This window comes from Brachyistius frenatus, unplaced genomic scaffold (assembly GCF_029030835.1).
Source record: "Brachyistius frenatus isolate BFR_SWC_R1_liver_20210118 unplaced genomic scaffold, ASM2903083v1 Contig_162, whole genome shotgun sequence".
In the NCBI taxonomy this organism is placed as follows: domain Eukaryota; kingdom Metazoa; phylum Chordata; class Actinopteri; family Embiotocidae; genus Brachyistius; species Brachyistius frenatus.
Genome location: NW_027210761.1, coordinates 834,967 through 853,205, shown reverse-complemented (window position 1 = coordinate 853,205; position 18,239 = coordinate 834,967). Strand labels below are relative to the sequence as shown.

Here is an 18,239-nt window from a genome sequence, read left to right as displayed (position 1 = left end):
TAATCGGTTGCGGTTAAACACACCGCCGGCGGGACGGGGGAGTCTCGCGGCGCGCCTCCTCTGGGAATCCTTCACGAAGACGCAACGCCGACGCGACAGATAATCAGAGCGGGGTCAGCGTGAGACGCAGGACACTTGGGAGTTTATTTTTTAATTAGTGTTTCGCCGTTAGCGACACCGCCCGCGTCTGTTTTAATAACCCGGTCAGTGGCTCGCCGCAGGAAAGCCGCCGATCTTTTGGGTGTGGGAAACATCACCGTGGAGACAATTGATGTTATTGTTTAAACGGAGTATTTATGTATTCAGGTTGTCCGTCCGTCCGTCCGTCCCTTTCTCGGGAACGTGATGTCTCGGGGACGTCTAGCGGGAATCCAAGTCGCTTGGACTGAGGATGAGCTGATGAGACTTTGGCGGTCAAAGGTCAAAGGTCACTGTCACCCCCCCCCCCCAAAAAAAGAGCCATGCTCTGAATCGCGTACTTTTTCTTTCTATATTAAATAGTCAAGAATTCATGCTCTGATTATGACAAAACTTCACTCAAATGTCTTATAGGATGAAAAAAAAGATGATATTTTATATGCAAAAGGTCAAAGGTCAAATTCACCGTGACAATATAACGTCCTCCAAGAACACTTTTCTGCCCACTGTTTAACACCACGAACTCTAGAGATTGTGACCATATTTAATATTTGGTAACACTAATCTTGGGTGTCCCATCTACTTATGAATGTCCTTCAAAATCATCAGTGGAGAGACGTGGATGTAAACTGCAACTTGACTAGTTGGGAGGAGAAAAACGAACCATTGGACAGCAGTTCTAGTTTTCTCACCATGTTTAACAGTCGTCCGGAGGTTTTGGACCCGTCGCCAGTCATCACGTGTGTTTTGAGCTGCAGGGGAGGTCACCGGGGAAAATCTGAGAGGTCGGACCACATCCGGCTGTTTTAACACCTCGGTTTAAACTATGAGTGATGGGAGTGACAGAGTGACTGCTGAGTGGACAAATCAACAACCTAAAAAAAAAAAACCTGACTGAGATCAGAAGCAAAATTGAAAAAAAAAAAAAATCATAATAGTTTTAAACCTGCCAAGAGCGGAAACGTCAAATATAAAACACAATGTAGGAGAGGAAAAAAACAAAACAACAGCATGAACATACAGGTCTGGAAATAGTCTAATAATCTGACCTGAGCATGACAAACAATATCCGCTTGCACTGTTATTGTCTTTGTAACAACAGATTCAGAAAAAAAAAAAAAGAGAAAGTGATCGATTTGATCTGAAAAACAACAAGTCAAATCCTCCCTCGAAGTGAAATCTTTTATTTACCAAAACGTTTTATAAAAAATAAGAGTCAACGGTCTCTCGACACAACTTGAAACAACAAAACATTTAAGGTGAAACTGAAGACAGCTCAAGAACTGAAAGCTCATCTTACAATAGTCCTGTTGAGGATTTTTGTTGTTGTTTTTGTTTTTAAGTGTGCCGTGACACCAGCTCCTCCGGAGACGTCTCTGGGAGTGGAGGTGGGTGGAGGGTGATGTAGACCCGCCTGCAATCCTGACACAAACACGAGGGATGTTCATCGACATTCAGAACAGCAGCTTGTTTTCACTACAGTTAGTTAGAGAGTTATAGAAAGAGGAGACACTTACAGCTGCGGGCTCCTGTGGAAGAGGCTGGTGCACCGCCCCCTGCTGGTAAACTGGGAACATTACTGGGCCATAATCGTTGTATAAGGCGGCAGGTAGAGGGAGGAACCACGGCCAGAAGTCCGGGGGTGGAGGTGGGTGGTGCTGACCTGTCATCCCAAATGGACAGTGAATAACAGAGGGATATGGAAGCTCATCATGAGCTAATCAAATATTTTACATTTACACAGTTTGTTATGAGGTTTCTCAACCGTCTGTCAACATTGAAGCCAAAATCCACTCGAAAATGTCAAAAACAAATAATAACACACCGCTTTTTAGCTGCAACTGAGTTATTGTCATTATTGAGTAATTTCCCAATTATTTTCTTTGTTTATGACGTGAAAATGTGAAAAATAACCATCAGAATTCAGCAGTTTCTCATTATATAAAACAGAAAAAGGAAGCAAAACTTAACAATTGATAATCTAATTGATTATTAAACATTTTTCCTTCACTGCAGTGATCTATTAAGTGTGGATTTATCTATTATTTAACGTAAAATGTATTTTACTGGCCCTACACCCCCCCGCCCCCCCCCCAAAAAAGCCCATAATTTCGGTGATTCAAATAGGGATATTTCTTTTGGATTTGGTTGTATAAGAGTATAATTTATGTTCATAAAATTGCAATACATATGGATGACCTTAATAATAATCCTGCGTAAACTTCGGTGGTACATTTCCCTCCTAATTCAATTATTGAAGAAGTTTTAATACAAGTTTGACAGTTGTCACGTTATTGTCCAGTTTAAAACACATGTTCAAAAAGTAATCAAATATAATAAGGTACATGGCTTTGAAGAAATGATTAAAATAGTTAAACTAATAATTATATTTTTAATAGAGTAATATGTCCCCTATTAGGCTACGTTAAAAAAAACAACTTCACAATGCTGTCTAATTTAATTATTACATCCACATTAAGATTATTAGAAATTCCACGAGTAAATATTTCATGAAAAAAACCAATTAATCATTCAATTTAATCACAATAACGAAATCCAGGTATTTGGTCAGAAATACTGATATTTAGGCCTCATTTTAGTCCATATTGTCCTGGTTCACAGCTGCCTGTTGCTACATCGATTAAAATTAAACAAAAAAAACACCAAGTCTGATTTAAGAAAAAGGTTAAAAACTGAGGTTAATTCTGCTAAATGAAGCAAAATTTTAGTCTTTTGCATTTTAATTTTTTTTTTAAATATTTGTTGTTGCTCCCGAGCTTCATTATCTGTTAGTGACATTTTTTTAAAGTTAGCTTCACAATTCTTCTGTTTTAATTGTAAATGTTCATCAAACAGCTTCCTCAGAGGACCTTTAACCAAACTCCACATTTTAAACTCTTTATAATAATCAACTTACTGAAAGCTGGAGATGAAGTGAAGCTGGCCTCCGGCCGTCCTGCCGCCTCCGGCCGTCCTGTCGCCTCCGGCCGCCTCCGGAGATCGACGGCCTCGGTGGCGGGAGCCGGGTCTCCCTCCGGGGTCCGGGTGCCGGAGGTCACTTTCGGCCCCTTCTTGCCGGTAATCCGTTTCCTCTGGAGCCCCGTGATCCGAGTCCGCTCAGTGACGAGGCCGCACTTCCAGCACTCGCACCGGACAAACGGGCAGCTCTTGGTGTGGCCCTTCAGCGGGATGATGACGCCGTGGTTTCGGCACCGGGAGCACTTCGGCTGCCGCGGTCGCTCCGCCGGTTGATCTTTGGATGAAGACATGATCTTTCACCGGGAAGCTGCTCGTCAGTAAAAAAAAAAGAAAAAGAAAAAGAGTCGGTTATTCCGGCTGAGGCTGGAGCCAGGTGTCCGTCTCTGAATCAGCTCAGGGGGTCTCAGACATCTGACCTCATCTGAACTTTGTTTTAAAGAACAACAACAAAAAATGAAAAAAGAAAAAACAACGAAGAAGAGAAAATGTATCATTTTCTGGCGTGGGAATATGAAGTTGACACGATCCCAAAGACCGGTGACCAATCAGGAGCCAGCTGTCATTAAGGGCCGCTCTGGAGCTGAGCTGATTGGTCAGACACTAAGTGATCACGTCACCGCACGATCCGTGATTATAAAGCACTTTTCTGAACTTGTGTTACAAAGTGCTTCATAAAACAAGCAAACAAACAAACTATAAAATCAAACAAGTTATCAAACAGGTGGAAGAAGGATTCAGGCCCTTTATAATAATAATAATTATAATAATAATAATAATAATAATAATAATAATAAAATGAATCCATATTTATATAGCACTTTTCTGATCTGCTGTTACAAATGGCTTTATAAAACAAGCAAAGCTATAAAATCCAGCAACACAGTGACCGTATAAAGTACGCAACTGTGTAAGATAAACCATAAGTCAAATAGTAGTCACTTTCTACAAGCTGTCAAATACAGAAATCAAGTAAAAAAACTTTCTTTTTTTTTTTTTACATCTTTAAAGGTACTGAAAGAATATGAGAGACTGGTAGCACATCAACATCAGTGGTCAAACTTATTTATTATCTTCCTAACACTCGACTGAAGACTGAAGTGAGGGAACTTTAAGGTTTGCGTCTACGTCTTGAGGAGTGCACGTGTTGATCATAGCTGATTGAATACCGATGGACAATCAGTGCTGCATATTTCTGTAAAACGGATTCATTTCCCCCCCACAAAAGGAGGTTATGTTTTGGGTGCAATTTGTTTGTTTGTCACCCTGATTTCCGTGAAACTTGCTAGAAAGGTGTGTCGTAGGCCGAGGAAGAACCCGTTTAATTTTGGAACAGATACGACTCACGTGGCAAATCCACAAATAACTTTTCACTTTGGTTAGCTCGAGCTTTCGGCCTTTTAAAAGCCATACATGTAAATGTCCAGTAGGTGGCAGTAAAGTTCAATAGTGACAAAAACATTCTAGAGGTAGGACAATGACGCAGGTACCAGTAATCCCATTCAATCTATTATTTGACGTAAAAACCCATTCATATTACAATTATTCGTGCCGTGTCAAAATTCCAATGAAAAACCCGAGAAAACCTTTCATTTCCATGTTTATTTACATAGTGTAGGGTGTTATAATAAAATTCCTTGTCACCACTTTTATTATAAATACACCATTTTAAACAAGGCTTGATAACCCTCACTAAAATACATCCTTCAAACCTTTTGAAATGTAACAACAACAACAACAACAAAAAAGCTTTAATGGATGCACCTATTTAATTTTTGCACCTTTTAAATGTTAGTAAATCATGCAAACCAAAAAATATATAGGGTACGAAAATAAAACGATATTGATCAAATGTGTTGTTTTACAAAGAAGAAGTAAAATAAAAAAAAAACAAGTTTATGTAGTGTAAAATACAAATACTGGGGCTGGTGCAAAGCTTGAAGATCTTCCTCAAAGAAATGTTAATTGATGGCTTTTTTTTTTTTTTAGCAATAGCACTCTATATAATCAGCAATATATATATATACATACATTACTTGTCTGTGAAGGAAAAAAAAAACTTGGATAATGTATATCCTAGCTATTAAACATCTCAACCATATATTTTAGCCCTGTGAGACTACCAGATTTTTGAACCATTATTTTAAAGTTAGATTGTGACGTAATGCAGTTGGACAGTAAAAAGGCTAACCTGATAACACAGTAATCACAACATTATGGGTAGCATTGCTTTTTCGGTCATGCATCAGTCAGTTACAGTATAACAACCTCACCGTCCTTTAATACCCAACATCCCTGTAAAGTGTTTGACAGTATTTCGCAGGCACTTACAAAGCACGGTTTAAGCCTTTAAATGAGTTCAAGATCGGATGCACTGTTAAAAACATCTAATGGAACATTGTATGGAGTGTTTCTGTGCCGTTGCATAAAATCCTTTGTTTACAGCGAAGGACACCGTCCACATTATGCCAAGGGCCTCTGGAAGACATCCGAGCGAAGAGCTGGAGACGAGGTGAAGTGTGACGGCAACTTCTGCAACAGAAACATCCAACGATGACCCAAAAACACAAGACTTCACAAAATGACACAAGGCATTTAAAGTAATTCAATAATAATTTAGTCTTTTTACGTACCTTTTAAAGTGTCCAAAAAGGCAGGGACTTGTATGTGTTGGTCTTGAAGTTGGATGTGTAAAGTCCAGAACTGTCACATGGCGTTAATGCTAATGTTAAGATACATTATCAGTTCTTTTGTGGGAGTTTGCACTTTCATGTTCATTTGAAAAAGGTTATCGTGTTGCTGGAACTGCAGTATTGTTTGACGGACCGCCGGGAATGGAGCCGGGTTCAGATATTGCCAGAGTATTTGTGGCAGTGCAGCCCAGGAGAGAAAAGATCTTGAAACTCGGCGTTTTTTAAAAGCAGACACTTTTAGTATTTTTCATCTTCGGGAGACTCCATATTCTGCTCTGCAGAGTGGCTTTATTTTCCTTTAGCGAACATCTTTTTCTTAATATTCAGAAATATACACATGTACATACATTTTTGTTTGTACACACAATTTGGTTCTCTGTAACAGTCGGGCTGAGGTTCGTGAACACTTTCGGTTATAGTGTAACATGTTTTTTTGTGGAATAGTAAATGCTGACCATATTACACTTTATCAATCAAAGAATATCATGAACACGTTTGTGAGAAGATATTGGGAATAAGCAGCTGTTGCGTATGCTAACTGAACTGCTTACAGTACGTAATCAGATAGTCTGATGATATAGCTTAAGGATAACTAAAAGAAAATATACAATAAACAAAATTATTCAACTTGTAGAAAATTAAATACTAAAAGTTCTGTAATGACCCCATGCAGAGCAGAATAAAGGGAGTCTTTATCCCACTGAGATTTAGGCATCTGGTGAGCATTGTGGTTTTATAGCGTATCCTTTCCTTAATAAAAAAACAACAACAAAAAAACAAAAACAAAAATCCTTCCTGAACTTTCACTCATCAGTATCGGCGGCTGTAGCTCGGCGAAGCGTAGGAAGAAGAAGAAGAGAAGGTTGTCGTGAAATTCGATCCTGTGGCATCAAAGCTGCCTCTTCTGGAGCCGGACCTGGAGCTGGTTCTGGAGCCGGAGCGTGACCCGGTGGCAGAGCCAGACCCGCTGATGCTGTATGGACTGTATAGGCCTTTGCTCGATTGAGATGATGCTTCAAGTAGCCGCAGGCCAGTCCCCTCCTCCGTCATGCTTCGTTCCATGGCGTCCTTGTAGGAGATCTTCAGCTTGGTTTTAGGGCACGTGAGGTATTTGGTGTAAGCGCTGACATCTCGGAGCTTCTGTGCAGTGCGTGCGTCTAAGGTGCCCTTCTTCAAAGCCTCATCGATAGAGACCCTGCTCGCAGCATCTGGTTCGATTAGCCCGCCGGTGAGATACTGGACCTCCAGGAATCGCTGCCCGGCCTCATAGTACAGCCAGCCTTTCTTTAGAGCTTGGGCTGCTGACATTTTGGTTTTAGTTCTGGGATCTTCAAATCCATTGTACGCCTTCTGGGCCAAAGTAATGCGGTCCACCATAATCTTATCCACGAGCCCTTTATTCATCGCATCTACAACAGCGAATTTCTCGCCGGTGTTCGGGTCGATGATGCCTCCCGTGCAGGCCTGAGCTTCCAGCAACCTTTGACCAGTTATGTTGTCCACGAGGTTTCTGTGAATGGCCTCGGTGACAGAAACCTTCTCCAGCGTGTCGGTGTCTAAGATTCCTGCCACGGGGCCCGTTTCCTCTGTCGGGTCGTTCCATGTGGTCGCCGGTGTTTTTATGGCGGGCGCTGGGCTCATCGAGTAGGAGGAGGAGGAGCCAAAGGAAGACGACCGTGATCTGACGCCGCTTATGTTTCCGGACAGCATGTCTGCGAACTCTGTGATGGACAGCGTTCCCGCTCGGTACTGATCCAGGGCCGACTTGTCAATCAGGCCCCGTGAGATGGCGTCATCGATATCGTACTGCCGACCGGACCTCCTGTCGATAATCATGGATTTCACAACTCCATCAGATGAGGTGATGGTAATTTCCTCCCATTCACACTCCTGCTCTGCGAGCTCCAGATAAGTCTGGTGGTCGATAAGCCCTTTCTGATACGCCTCGTACACGGACATCTCTTTGCCCGACTCTGGATCGACGATGACCACCCTTCGTTTGCGAACGGAAGACTTGGATGACGTTTTCCTCTCGCGCTTCTTCTCTTTCAGTAGCAGAAGAGCCAGGCCGGTCTCTGGGTCGGTCATACATCTCTCCATCAGCTGCAGGTAGGTGAGATTTTCCTCAGTGTTGGGGTCAAAGAAGCCCTTTGTGTCATCGGATGGGTCGGTGAGGATTCCATTCATTTCCTCATCGAAGAGGCCACGTTCGTACGCTGTTTCAACTGGCAAACGGTGGCTCTCCTGTGGGTCAATTATTCCACCAGTGGCAATTTGAGCCTCTAGCAAGCGAACGCCGTGGTCTTTCAGGATGAGCCCCTTTTTCATGGCCTGGAAAAGAGAGATAACCTTGCCAGAATAAGGGTCCTTGTAGCCTGTGACGGCTCGTTCAGCTGAGATGAGTTTGTCTTTAAACTCTGGGCCAACAACTCCCATCTTAACAGCTTCAGGGACGTTAAGTTTCAGGTTTCTAATTGGATCGATTATATAACCAGTGGCAGCTTGAGCCTCAAGGAGCTCAAAGGCGGTCCCTGGTCTGATCATGTTCTTCTTCATTGCTTGGTAAATAGACAGGCGGTCCTTGCTTGATTCTACATACACACCAGCGATGCAGCTGGTGCCCTCGAGGTACTTCTTCAGGCTTCTGCTGACCTCCTCCACTGAAATGAGACCCTCGGTGAGTTCGTTGTACGTCTTTTGGTCAATGACCTGTGACCGCAGCAGCTCATCGACAGTGATTTGCTTTCTGAGACCCTTAAAGAGAAGCCGTCTGTCCGCCAGTGAAAGCATCCGCAAGCCACTTTCTTTATCAACTCTGCATCTTTTCAGGAGCTGGGCGTAGGACTGTTTGTCATCGGTTGTTGGATCAGTGTAACCTTGCACATCTGCAGTTGGTTCAGATATTCTGTCGAGTGTCTCCTTGTTGATGTATCCACGCTGCATGGCAACATCTGTGGGGAGGCGGAAGTAGTATTCGGGGTCCACTAGTCCTCCAGAGGCATTCTGGGCCTCCAAAAGCCTCAAGGCATAATCCTCTGGAATCAGGTCTTTTTTCATTGCCTGGAAGAGCGAAATCACTTTTCCGCTGTACGGATCCTTGTAACCCGTCACCGCTCTCTCAGCAGACAGGAGTTTGTCGTGCAGTTCAGGGCCAACAAGCCCCTTGCGTACAGCTTCATCAACTGTCAGAAGTTCGTCTTTTACCGGATCGATCATGAATCCTGTTGCTGCTTGGGCCTCAAGGAGATTCAACGCAACTTCAGGCTTAATCTTTCCGCTCTTCATAGCCTGGTAAAGGCTGATCCTTGGAGGACTGACCGACATAATTCCAGCAATGCAACCCGTGCCGAAGAGGTATTGCTTTACCGATGGCATCTCCATTACCTCGCGAATACTCATCTTTTCTTGTTTCAGGAGGTTGTACGTGTGCAAGTCGATAATTCGAGCACTGTACAGCTCCTCAATTGTCACTCTTCTTCTGATGACATCACATGACATGCCCTGCTCTGACTTCAGAGTCTCCCTTTGTTCCATGATTTCAATGATGATGATTAGCATTCTGTCCTTTGTGATTTGCCCCAAGCGATACTGCTCCATGAGACGGCGCCTCTCCTCCTCTGGCAGCATATTTGAGTTCATGACTTCCCAAATGGTCATACTCTTTCCTGCAAAACTCTTGTGTGGGATCTCAATTTGAGTATTAGCCAGATCTGTTTGGGCTTGCTCCTCTGTGAACTGGTAGGATTTCTCCACCGGTGCAGGTGACTCGACCTTTGACAGAGGCAGGTAGCACAGACCAGTGATGGGATCTCTTGTGCAGTTTTCCAGCAACTGTTTGTAAGTAACGCTCTCGCTGGTGTTGGGATTGGTGAAGCCTTTAACGTCACCAGACGGTTCATTAAAGGATTTAGACATTTGTTTACTGAAATAGCCCCGCTGAATGGCTACCTCATTGGGAACACGATGGCTGCTGACTGGATCGATTATCCCTCCGGAAGTAAACTGAGCCTCCAGAAGAGGAATAGCCTGCTCCCTCAATATAAGCTCTTTCTTCATGGCTTGGAACAGAGAAATCTTATTGCCTGTGTATGGGTCTTTGTAGCCTATCACTGCTTTTTCCGCGGCGAGGAGTTTCTCATGAAGCTCTGGCCCAACAACTCCGACCTTTACGGCATCGTCCACGGAGTATTTCAAGTTTTTGACCGGATCGGTTATAAAACCGGTTCCAGCTTGAGCCTCAAGCAGTGCAAGGCCGGTGTTTTGTTGCAAAACGTTCTTTTTCATTGCTTGATATATGCTTAACTTGTCATTTGAATCTTTCAAAGTAACACCGTCAATGCACTCCGTGCCCTGCAGGTACTTCCTGACTTTATCAGTTTCACTGACTTCTTTCGGTGTCTTTTTACCCTGCTGGAGTTGATCGAATGTCGCCTTATCGATGATGTTGGAATCAAGCAGTGAGCTGGCAGTGACTGGTGCCCGAAGGCCTTGGAAGGGAGCCTCCTCCTTAGTCTGGTCTGCTTTTTCTTCAACCATCGTCATCACAATCGTTATCAACTTTTCAATTGTGACCTGGCCCATTCTGTACTGTCGGATCAGCTGGATTCTCTGCACCTCAGTAATGTATTCAGAATGGATGATCTCCCAAATTGTGACTTTTCTTCCTTTGAAAGGTCCATACTCCAGCTCCATGGTGGCTTGGTTCAAGGTCTCTTTTGTTTTAGCCTCTGTAATCTGCTTGTCTTCTTTTGGTTTTGGAGCTTTCTTTGAGAGGGAAAGCAATGGGAGTCCGGTTTCTTTGTCTGTGACACATTTATTCATGAGCTGTGCATAGGTGGCATCCTCTTGGGAGTTGGGATCATAAAAAACTTTTGTTTCATCCGTGCTTTTGTTCAAGGTCTTGCCGATTTCGTCATCAAAATATCCCCGCTTGCAGGCGACCTCGTGAGGGATGCGATAGCTCTTTACGGGGTCAATAATACCACCTGTTGCAAGCTGTGCCTCAAGCAGACGGATGCCGTGGTCTTTCTTTATAAGGCCTTTGCTCATGGCTTCGAACAGAGACACCTTTTTCCCTGAATAGGGATCGTTGTAGCCGCTGACTGCTCTCTCTGCTGACAGAAGTCGTTCATGCAGCTCTGGACCTACGAGACCCGACTTAACAGCTTCATCAACAGGGACCCTCTCATTTTTCACAGGATCGATTACGAACCCGGTTGCTGCTTGAGCTTCGAGAAGAGTCAAAGCCGTCTCTGGAGAGAGTAACTCTTTTTTCATAGCTTGATAGAATGGCATTTTTTCCTTGGTTGGTTCATCCAACAATCCAGCAATGCTCGGTGTTCCTTGCAGCGCCTTCTTCACAGGATCCATCTCAGCGATCTCTTTGACTGTTACCTTTCCATTACTCAGTTTGTTAAACAGGTCTTTGGTTATAATCTTTGCTTCTAACAGTTCACTGGCAGAGACTGGAGCCCTCAAACCATTGAACACATTTCCATTTTTCTTTTCCTTGTCTTCAACAACAGTGATAACAATTTTGATGATCTTTTCCACTGTGATCTTGCCAGTCTTGTACTGGCGAATCAGCTCTCTTCTCTGCTCTTCAGTGAAATATTCAGAATTGATGACTTCCCAGATAGTGACGGTTTTTCCTTTGAACCTTCCAAAAGTCACATCAACGTTTGATTTACTGAACACTTCTCTAGTCTCCAGATCTGTGAACGTTCTCTCGCTCTGAGCAGCTTGCTCCGTCACCGGTAATATCAGCAGGCCAGTTTCCGCATCCTTGGTGCATTTCTCCAGTAGCTGTTTGTAAGTGAGTTGCTCCTGAGTGCTGGGGTCAATGAATAATTTGGAATCGTCACTGGGATCGACGAGTTTCTTGTTCATGTCTGCATCAAACTGACCCTGCTTGTAGGCCGTCTGAAGTGGCACTCTGTGGCTATTGATGGGGTCTATGATGCCACCGGTTGCAAGCTGTACATCGAGGAATTTGGTTGCCTGCTCCTTCTCGATAAGTCCCTTCTTCATGGCCTCGAAAAGAGAGATTTTGGCTCCAGTATAGGGATCTTTAAAGCCAGTGGCTGCTCGCTCTGCGGACAGCATCTTGTCATGGAGCTCGGGGCCGATTATCTCCTCTTTAACGGCCTCATCTACCGAGAGAAGTTTGTTTTTCACTGGATCAACAATGTAGCCAGAAGCTGCCTGAGCTTCCAGGAGCATGGTGGCAGTGTTGGGAGTTATCTTGTTCTCCGTCATGGCCTGATAGACGCTCATTTTCTCTTTGGATGGGGTCAAGACGCCTCCAACGCAGCTCTGCCCCTGAAGACATGATTTAATCTTGTCAGTCTTTCCGAGGTCTTGCACGGAGACTTTGCCCTTTTTCAGTTTGTCAAACTCCTTCTTGGTCAGGATACCGATGTCATGAAGCCTTTCAGCAGGAACTTTCTCTCTTATTCCATCGAACGCGAAAGGCGATTCTCCAACTTTCTTTACTCCAGCCACTTCAACAGAGCCATTGAACACTTTCTTGGTTGTTCCCACCATTGTCATGGCAACCAGCTGCTCCTCAGGGACCTTATCAGTCTGAACCTCTATTTCCTTCGTTTTGGACGCACCCTGTTTTGAACCCACCTCGAGATTCTGAAGTTTCTCTCGGAGCTTTTTGTTCTCCTCGCCCAGCAGTTTTTCTTGTTCAAGCCTTTTCTTTTCAAGCACTTCCATTTCTTTCTGCTTGTTTTTCATCTCTGCTTCGGCCTCCTTTTGTTTCTTCAAAGCTTCGTCCATGACGGCCTGAAGCTTCTTCTTCTCCTCCTCCATTAGCTTACGCTGACGTTCTTGTTCAGTTTTGAGAGCTTTGGCCGTGTTCACCTCATCGTCGAACTGTTTCTCGAGCTTCTTTTTCTCATCTTCGATGGCCTTTTCTCTTTTCAACAGCAGCTCCTTCTCTGTGAGGAAAGACTGCTGAAGTATGGCCTTCTGCTGCTCAATTTGTTCTTGTTGGGCACTTGCCATCTGTATTGAAAAAACAAAAAAAGACCAAAATCAGTGAGATGTCCATGAAATATCATTCAATCAATGCATCTAAAATAAATACATATTTGAAGATATAGTCCAAAGCTTTGGGACGTACACTCCATTGGTTTCTTGATAAGACATATGTGAGGGAATCCATACAATTCTGATGTTTGTCCAGTAAATATGAAGCTACAGGCAGCAGCTGGTTAGCCTAGCTTAGCATTAGGACTGGTCAAAAGATCTCCTGGCTTTAGCCTCATATTTAGTGTACAGAGTAGTGTTGATCTTTCGGTTTGACTTTCTGCCATGAAGCTATAAACACGTCAAATCGTTCATTTAATGCGTCACTAGTAACCATTTTAACTCTGCGCTGTTGTGTTTTGATTGACTTTCATATAAATTGCTGGATGTTTCTGCAATTTACATGAAACGTGTTCCTACCACCATCGTGCTGTAGTTAGTGTTGAACAGGATCGTGTTAATCAAACGGGTTCAACGAATTGACTGACAATGTTAATTCAGCTCACAATACCTCTTTTGATTTTTTCTGAAGCTCCTCCGCCTCTTTTTTCAGTTTCGCCCTCTCGTTTTCGAGGTCACTTATGGCTTTCTTCAGGTCGTCTGCCTCTCTCGTGCTCTGCAGCCTCTGCGTCTCCAACTTCTGCACGACAGTTTCCGTCGTTTGTTTTTCCGTCTGCTGAAGATGAGCTTTTGCTTCGTCGGCTTGTTTCTTGAACTTCTTCGCCTCCTCTTCGGCTTTTGTCTGAGCACCACTGAGCTCTTTCACCCTCAGTTTCAGTTTCTCTGCTTCGGCTGAAACCTCGAGCTGCCTCTTCCGCTCGGCCTCGAGAGATTTCTGGAAGCCCTCGGTCTCCTTGTCGAGGCGCTGCTGGATCTGCTGTTTGTCCTCCAGGAGTTTTTTAGCCTTTTCCTGTGCCTGGTTCTTCTGTTTCTGGAGCTCCGCTGCTTCAGCTTTCAGTTTGGTAGCCTCCTGGATGGCCTGCATTTTCTCCTTTAGCATTTTCTCTGCAAGCGCTCTCTGTTCAGCCAAATCAGACTCCGCAGTCTGCCTCTGTCTGGCTATTTCTTCTGCCTCCACGCTAAGTCGAGCAGCGTCCTCCGCCAGGCTCTTCATTTTCTCTGCTTCTTCTGCCAGTAGTTTCTGCGTGCTATCTTTGTCTTTCCTCATGAGCTGCCGATTTTCTTCCTCAATTTTGAGCTTAAGCTTCAGCAGCACGTCCATCTGGGTCTTAACTTTGGACAGTTCATCCTCCACCTGTGCCTTTTGCTTGACTGCGTCGTTTACTTCACCCTTAACTCGTTGAAGCTCCTCATCCAACACTGCCTTCTGCTTATCGGTTTCATCGAGCTGCAGTTTAACCACCCCGAGCTCCTTCTCTACCTGAGACTTCTGGTTGAGTGCTTGTTCGGCCTGTTTTTTGTGTTTGGCCATCTCCGCATCAGCCTGCTGCTTCTGCTTCAGAGCTGCTGCCTCGGCCGCCGCTCGCTTGGAGGCCTCTTGCTCGGCCTCTTTCCTCAGCCTCTCTGCATCTTTTTGAGCTTTGGCCTGTTTAGCAGCTTCATCCTCTGCAGTTTTTTTCTGTTTTTCAGCCTCCTCGGCTTTTTGACGGAGCAAGGCGGCCTCTTTCTCCGCTTTCTCTTTGGCTTTCTCCGCTGCTTTCGCGAGTTTCTTTGCATTTTCGAACTCTTCTTTCATCTTTTCCTGAGCGAGAATGTCCTCTTTATTCTTACTGAGGACATTTTGAGCTTTCTGCTCGGCAGCGGTGCATTTTTGCGCCGCCTCTTTGGCCACAACGACCTGCTTCTCTGCCTCCTTCTCAGCCTGGTCTTTCTGTTTGTTTGCTTCGTCGGCTTTCTTTTTGAGCCGATCGACTTCCTCCTGGGCTGCTTTGCATTGCCGAGCCGCCTCTTCCTCTGCCGCAGTAATCCTCTTCACCTTCTCCTCAGCTGCTTTCCTCTTCTTCTCTTCCTCTGCGGCGAGCTTTTTCAGTTTCTCTGCCTCTTTTTCAGCTTTGAGTTTGCTCTTCTGCGTCTCATCTGCGACGCCCTTCAGTTTCTTTAACTCTCCCTCCAAATCGGACTTTTCTTTCGATGCTTTCTCAAAGTTGATCCTGATGATGTGAATCTCGTCTTCGACCACCTTCTTCTGCCTCAGAGTTTCTTCCACGATAGTCTTTTGTCTCACGAGCTCAGAGTCAGATGAGCTCTTCAGGTACGTGATTTTCTCTTGAATTTCTTGCTTATGCTGAGCAGCTTGGTCCTCCAGCAGCTTCCTCTGATACGCTTCGTCCTCAGCTTTCCTCTTGAGTCTTTCGTTCTCAGCTTCTTTAGCTTTCAGGGCGATCTCTGCCTCGGTCTTCAGACGAGTTGCCTCGTTTATGGCGGCCAGTTTCTCCTTGAGGATCTTTCCGGCCTCGGCTCTCTGCTGCGCCGCCTCGTCCTCGGCGACCTGCCGCTGCTTCTTCGCCTCCTCGGCGACTGATCTCAGCCTCGTAGCTTCCTCGGCGAGCTGTTTCATTTTCAGCGCTTCTGACTCGAGAAGCTGTTTGCTCTTCTCTGTATTGGACAGCGTCTGCTTCTCAGCTTGAATCTTCATCTGCAACAGAGCGTCCATTTCACTCCTGACTTTAGCCAGCTCGTCTTCCAGTTGTTTCCTCTGCTTCTCGGCGGCGTTCACCTCGTTTTTCAGACGCTGGAGCTCGTCGTCCAACAGGCCTCTCTGCTGTTCGGCGTGTTCAAAGTCGGACTTCAAGCGGATGCATTCTTGTTCTGCAGACAGTTTCTGTTGAGCTATTTGTTCGGCAAACTTCCTCTGTTTTTCCAACTCTTTCTCTGCGTTCTCCTTATGCTTGAGCGCACCCTCTTCAGCTTTAGCCCTTTTCTTGGCGTCTCGCTCCGCTTCAACCTTCTGCCTCTCTGCGTCCTCTTGAGCCTGACTCTTCTTTTGAGCTTCCTCCTCGGCTTGGAGCCTCAAGCGGAGAGCCTCGTTGGCTTTTTGCCTCCACGTTTCGAGCTCTTTCTCGGCCTGCTCCCTGGCTTTGTTCGCCTCCTCTTGTTGTTTCCTGAGTTTTTCAGCTTCCTCCTGCAACTGGAGAACGGTGCCCTGCTCCTTCTTCAGAGATTCCTCCAGTTTTGTTGCCTTTTCGTTGAACGAAATTGATCTGGTTTGCAGCTCCGTGGCAGCGGACTTCACCGCCACCTCCTCTACCACCTTAATCTGCCTCAGTTTTTCCACCTCAGCCTGCTTCATGCGCCTCTCCGCCTCCTCGGCTTGCATTTTAAATTTCTGCAGGTCGTCCAGCGCTTTCTGCTTTTGCTTGGACGCCTCTTTTTCTGCTTCAGATTTGCGCTTCAGCTCGTCTTCGGCATTCTTCTTTTTCTGAGTCTCCTCGGTCACCTGCTTGCGAAGCCTCTCTGCCTCGTCCTGAGCAGCTTTCCGGAGCTTCTCGGCCTCAGCAGCCCTGTCTCCGAGCTTCTGTAACTCGGCCTCAGCCGTGCCTTTCTGTTTTATCGTCATCTCTAACTGCACTCGGATTATGTGGATTTCCTCTTCGATCTTGGTGCGGCTCACTAGCGCCTCTTCCAGCTGCAGATTCTTGGACTTGATCTCCTGCTCAGACAGACTCTTGACGTGATGCAGCTCCTGCTGGATGTTCTGCTTCTGTTTCTCAGCATCCACTGCAACATCCTGCCTCTTATTGGCCTCCTCTTTCATCTTTGATTTCAGCTCCTCGGCCTCTTGTTCCGCTTTGGCCACAGATTTAGCGTGAGCTTTGGCCAACTGCTTCTGCTTATCTAACTCAGCCTGAATCTCTGCCATCTTTCTCCTCTCCTCTTCTTTTAGTTTTTCAGAAGCTTTCTGTATTAGTCGAAGCAAAGAGGGAATAAAGGGAATTGAGAGAATGTTAGACGTGTTAGATTATAACATAAAACTTCAATATGAAAGTAGTTACAACACATGTAGGTACATAAACATGTAAATACATGAGAATATGTTACAGTTAAAGCTTTTAATCCACAACAGACAGAGCTTTTAACTAGAGGGTAAATACTGTATTGGGAAATGCTTGTCATTTAATGTATGGCACACAGAATGACACTGTACTTCACAGCACGGGACGACACTACACTTTGCTTTCATGCATTTGTGTTTGAATTGATCTGCGTTGTATATGGTCTCTGTAATAAAGCCTGGTAATGTTTACAGTTCTGTATGTTAATATAAGTAAAAATGGAGTTTCTAAGGGGGAAATTGTTGCATATTTCAGTCACCATTTGATATTCTGGCTTAAAGCAGCGTCTCCAAGCGAAGCAGCTTTCAATAAAATGTATAGCTATAGTAACTGAGAAGAAATAGGCAAGGAATTAATAACTAGCAGCATGCAAAAAGTATCAAGCGCAGACAGAAAGATGCCAAATACCTAAATAATGAAGTTAAGAAACAGCCGAATAATTTGAATAAATTCATGTATAAGAATAAAATGATGCAGCAAACGCAGCATGAGTTCATGGAACATAAAATACAAAGTAAGCTTGGATAAATTAATGTCAGACAGAAATCCAGGACAGAGTGAGACTAATTCTGACAAGAGATGCAGAAAACATGGAGATGAGTTCTACTGTTTAGTAAGAATGGTAAGTGTGCAGGGTTGAGTACAGGGGACGGATACCTACAAGGAAGGTTCAACAGTTGAGAAACCTTGTTATACTTTATCATTGCTTTTAAATTTCAAACTTCATTCTACTTCAAAAGTTGATATTTACAATAGCAAAGCCAAAGTTCTTAGAAGTTCAGGAATCTGCAGCCAATTAATGATCAATTACAAAAGGTTTCCAAAGACTTGTGAACCTTCCCGTCACTACGGACAAGGATCTGATGGAGAGACGGATGACGTGGGGCCGAGAGGGATGTTTTTTTAAATACCTGGTGCTTTGCGGTTAATTCATCTCTTAAGCGCGTGACTAATATTCATCATGACAAAGCACTGGCGAGCAGGTCAAAAAGGATCAAACACAACAGGAAGTTAGAAAAGAAGAAAAAGGGGTTGGGGGGAAAGTAAAGGGTTCAAAAATAATGCATCTGAGGAGACAGCGAGCCAAAGTGTGGAGGTGGGGGGACGGGGGGGGGGGGCAGGGGGGAGGGTTCAAGAGGAAATAAAGAAGCAAATATCAAATAAAAACTGTTGGACAAAGCAGTTTGAAAATGTGACTGAATTCAGGGCTGAAGCCTGAAGCCAAATCAGAGTCATGTTTACAGACTGTGTGACATGACCTGACTAAATACACAGTGTGGGGGAATGAGAGACAGATACTGTAGTGGGGATGTGACGTGCAGCAACACTGGGATGAAACAGTTTGCTTCACCACTGTCCTGATGACTTTTCTCAGTAACGG

At 44.6% G+C, this 18,239-nt stretch overlaps 2 protein-coding genes across 15 annotated transcripts in view; both read right to left on the bottom strand.

The window, feature by feature from the left end:
- Window positions 1-1,358: 1,358 nt before the first annotated feature.
- On the bottom strand, window positions 1,359-3,521 carry LOC138631633 (doublesex- and mab-3-related transcription factor 1-like). The gene is made up of 3 exons (XM_069716707.1): window positions 3,056-3,521; window positions 1,656-1,801; window positions 1,359-1,560 (listed from the first exon to the last, which is right to left on the bottom strand). Exons 1-3 carry the CDS (start codon window positions 3,405-3,407, stop codon window positions 1,477-1,479), a joined length of 582 nt encoding a protein of 193 aa, XP_069572808.1. The 5' UTR covers window positions 3,408-3,521; the 3' UTR covers window positions 1,359-1,476.
- A 1,176-nt stretch (window positions 3,522-4,697) lies between these two features.
- Window positions 4,698-18,239, bottom strand: part of pleca (plectin a) — a 96,656-nt gene continuing 83,114 nt past the window's right edge. For all 14 annotated transcript variants that reach the window (XM_069716683.1, XM_069716684.1, XM_069716686.1 and 11 more), the window contains 3 exons: window positions 13,357-16,704; window positions 5,748-12,821; window positions 4,698-5,646 (listed from right to left, as the gene is read on the bottom strand). In XM_069716683.1, coding sequence (XP_069572784.1) covers window positions 6,618-12,821; window positions 13,357-16,704 — 9,552 coding nt within the window. In that variant the 3' untranslated portion in view covers window positions 4,698-5,646; window positions 5,748-6,617. The remainder of the gene's footprint in view (window positions 5,647-5,747; window positions 12,822-13,356; window positions 16,705-18,239) is intronic.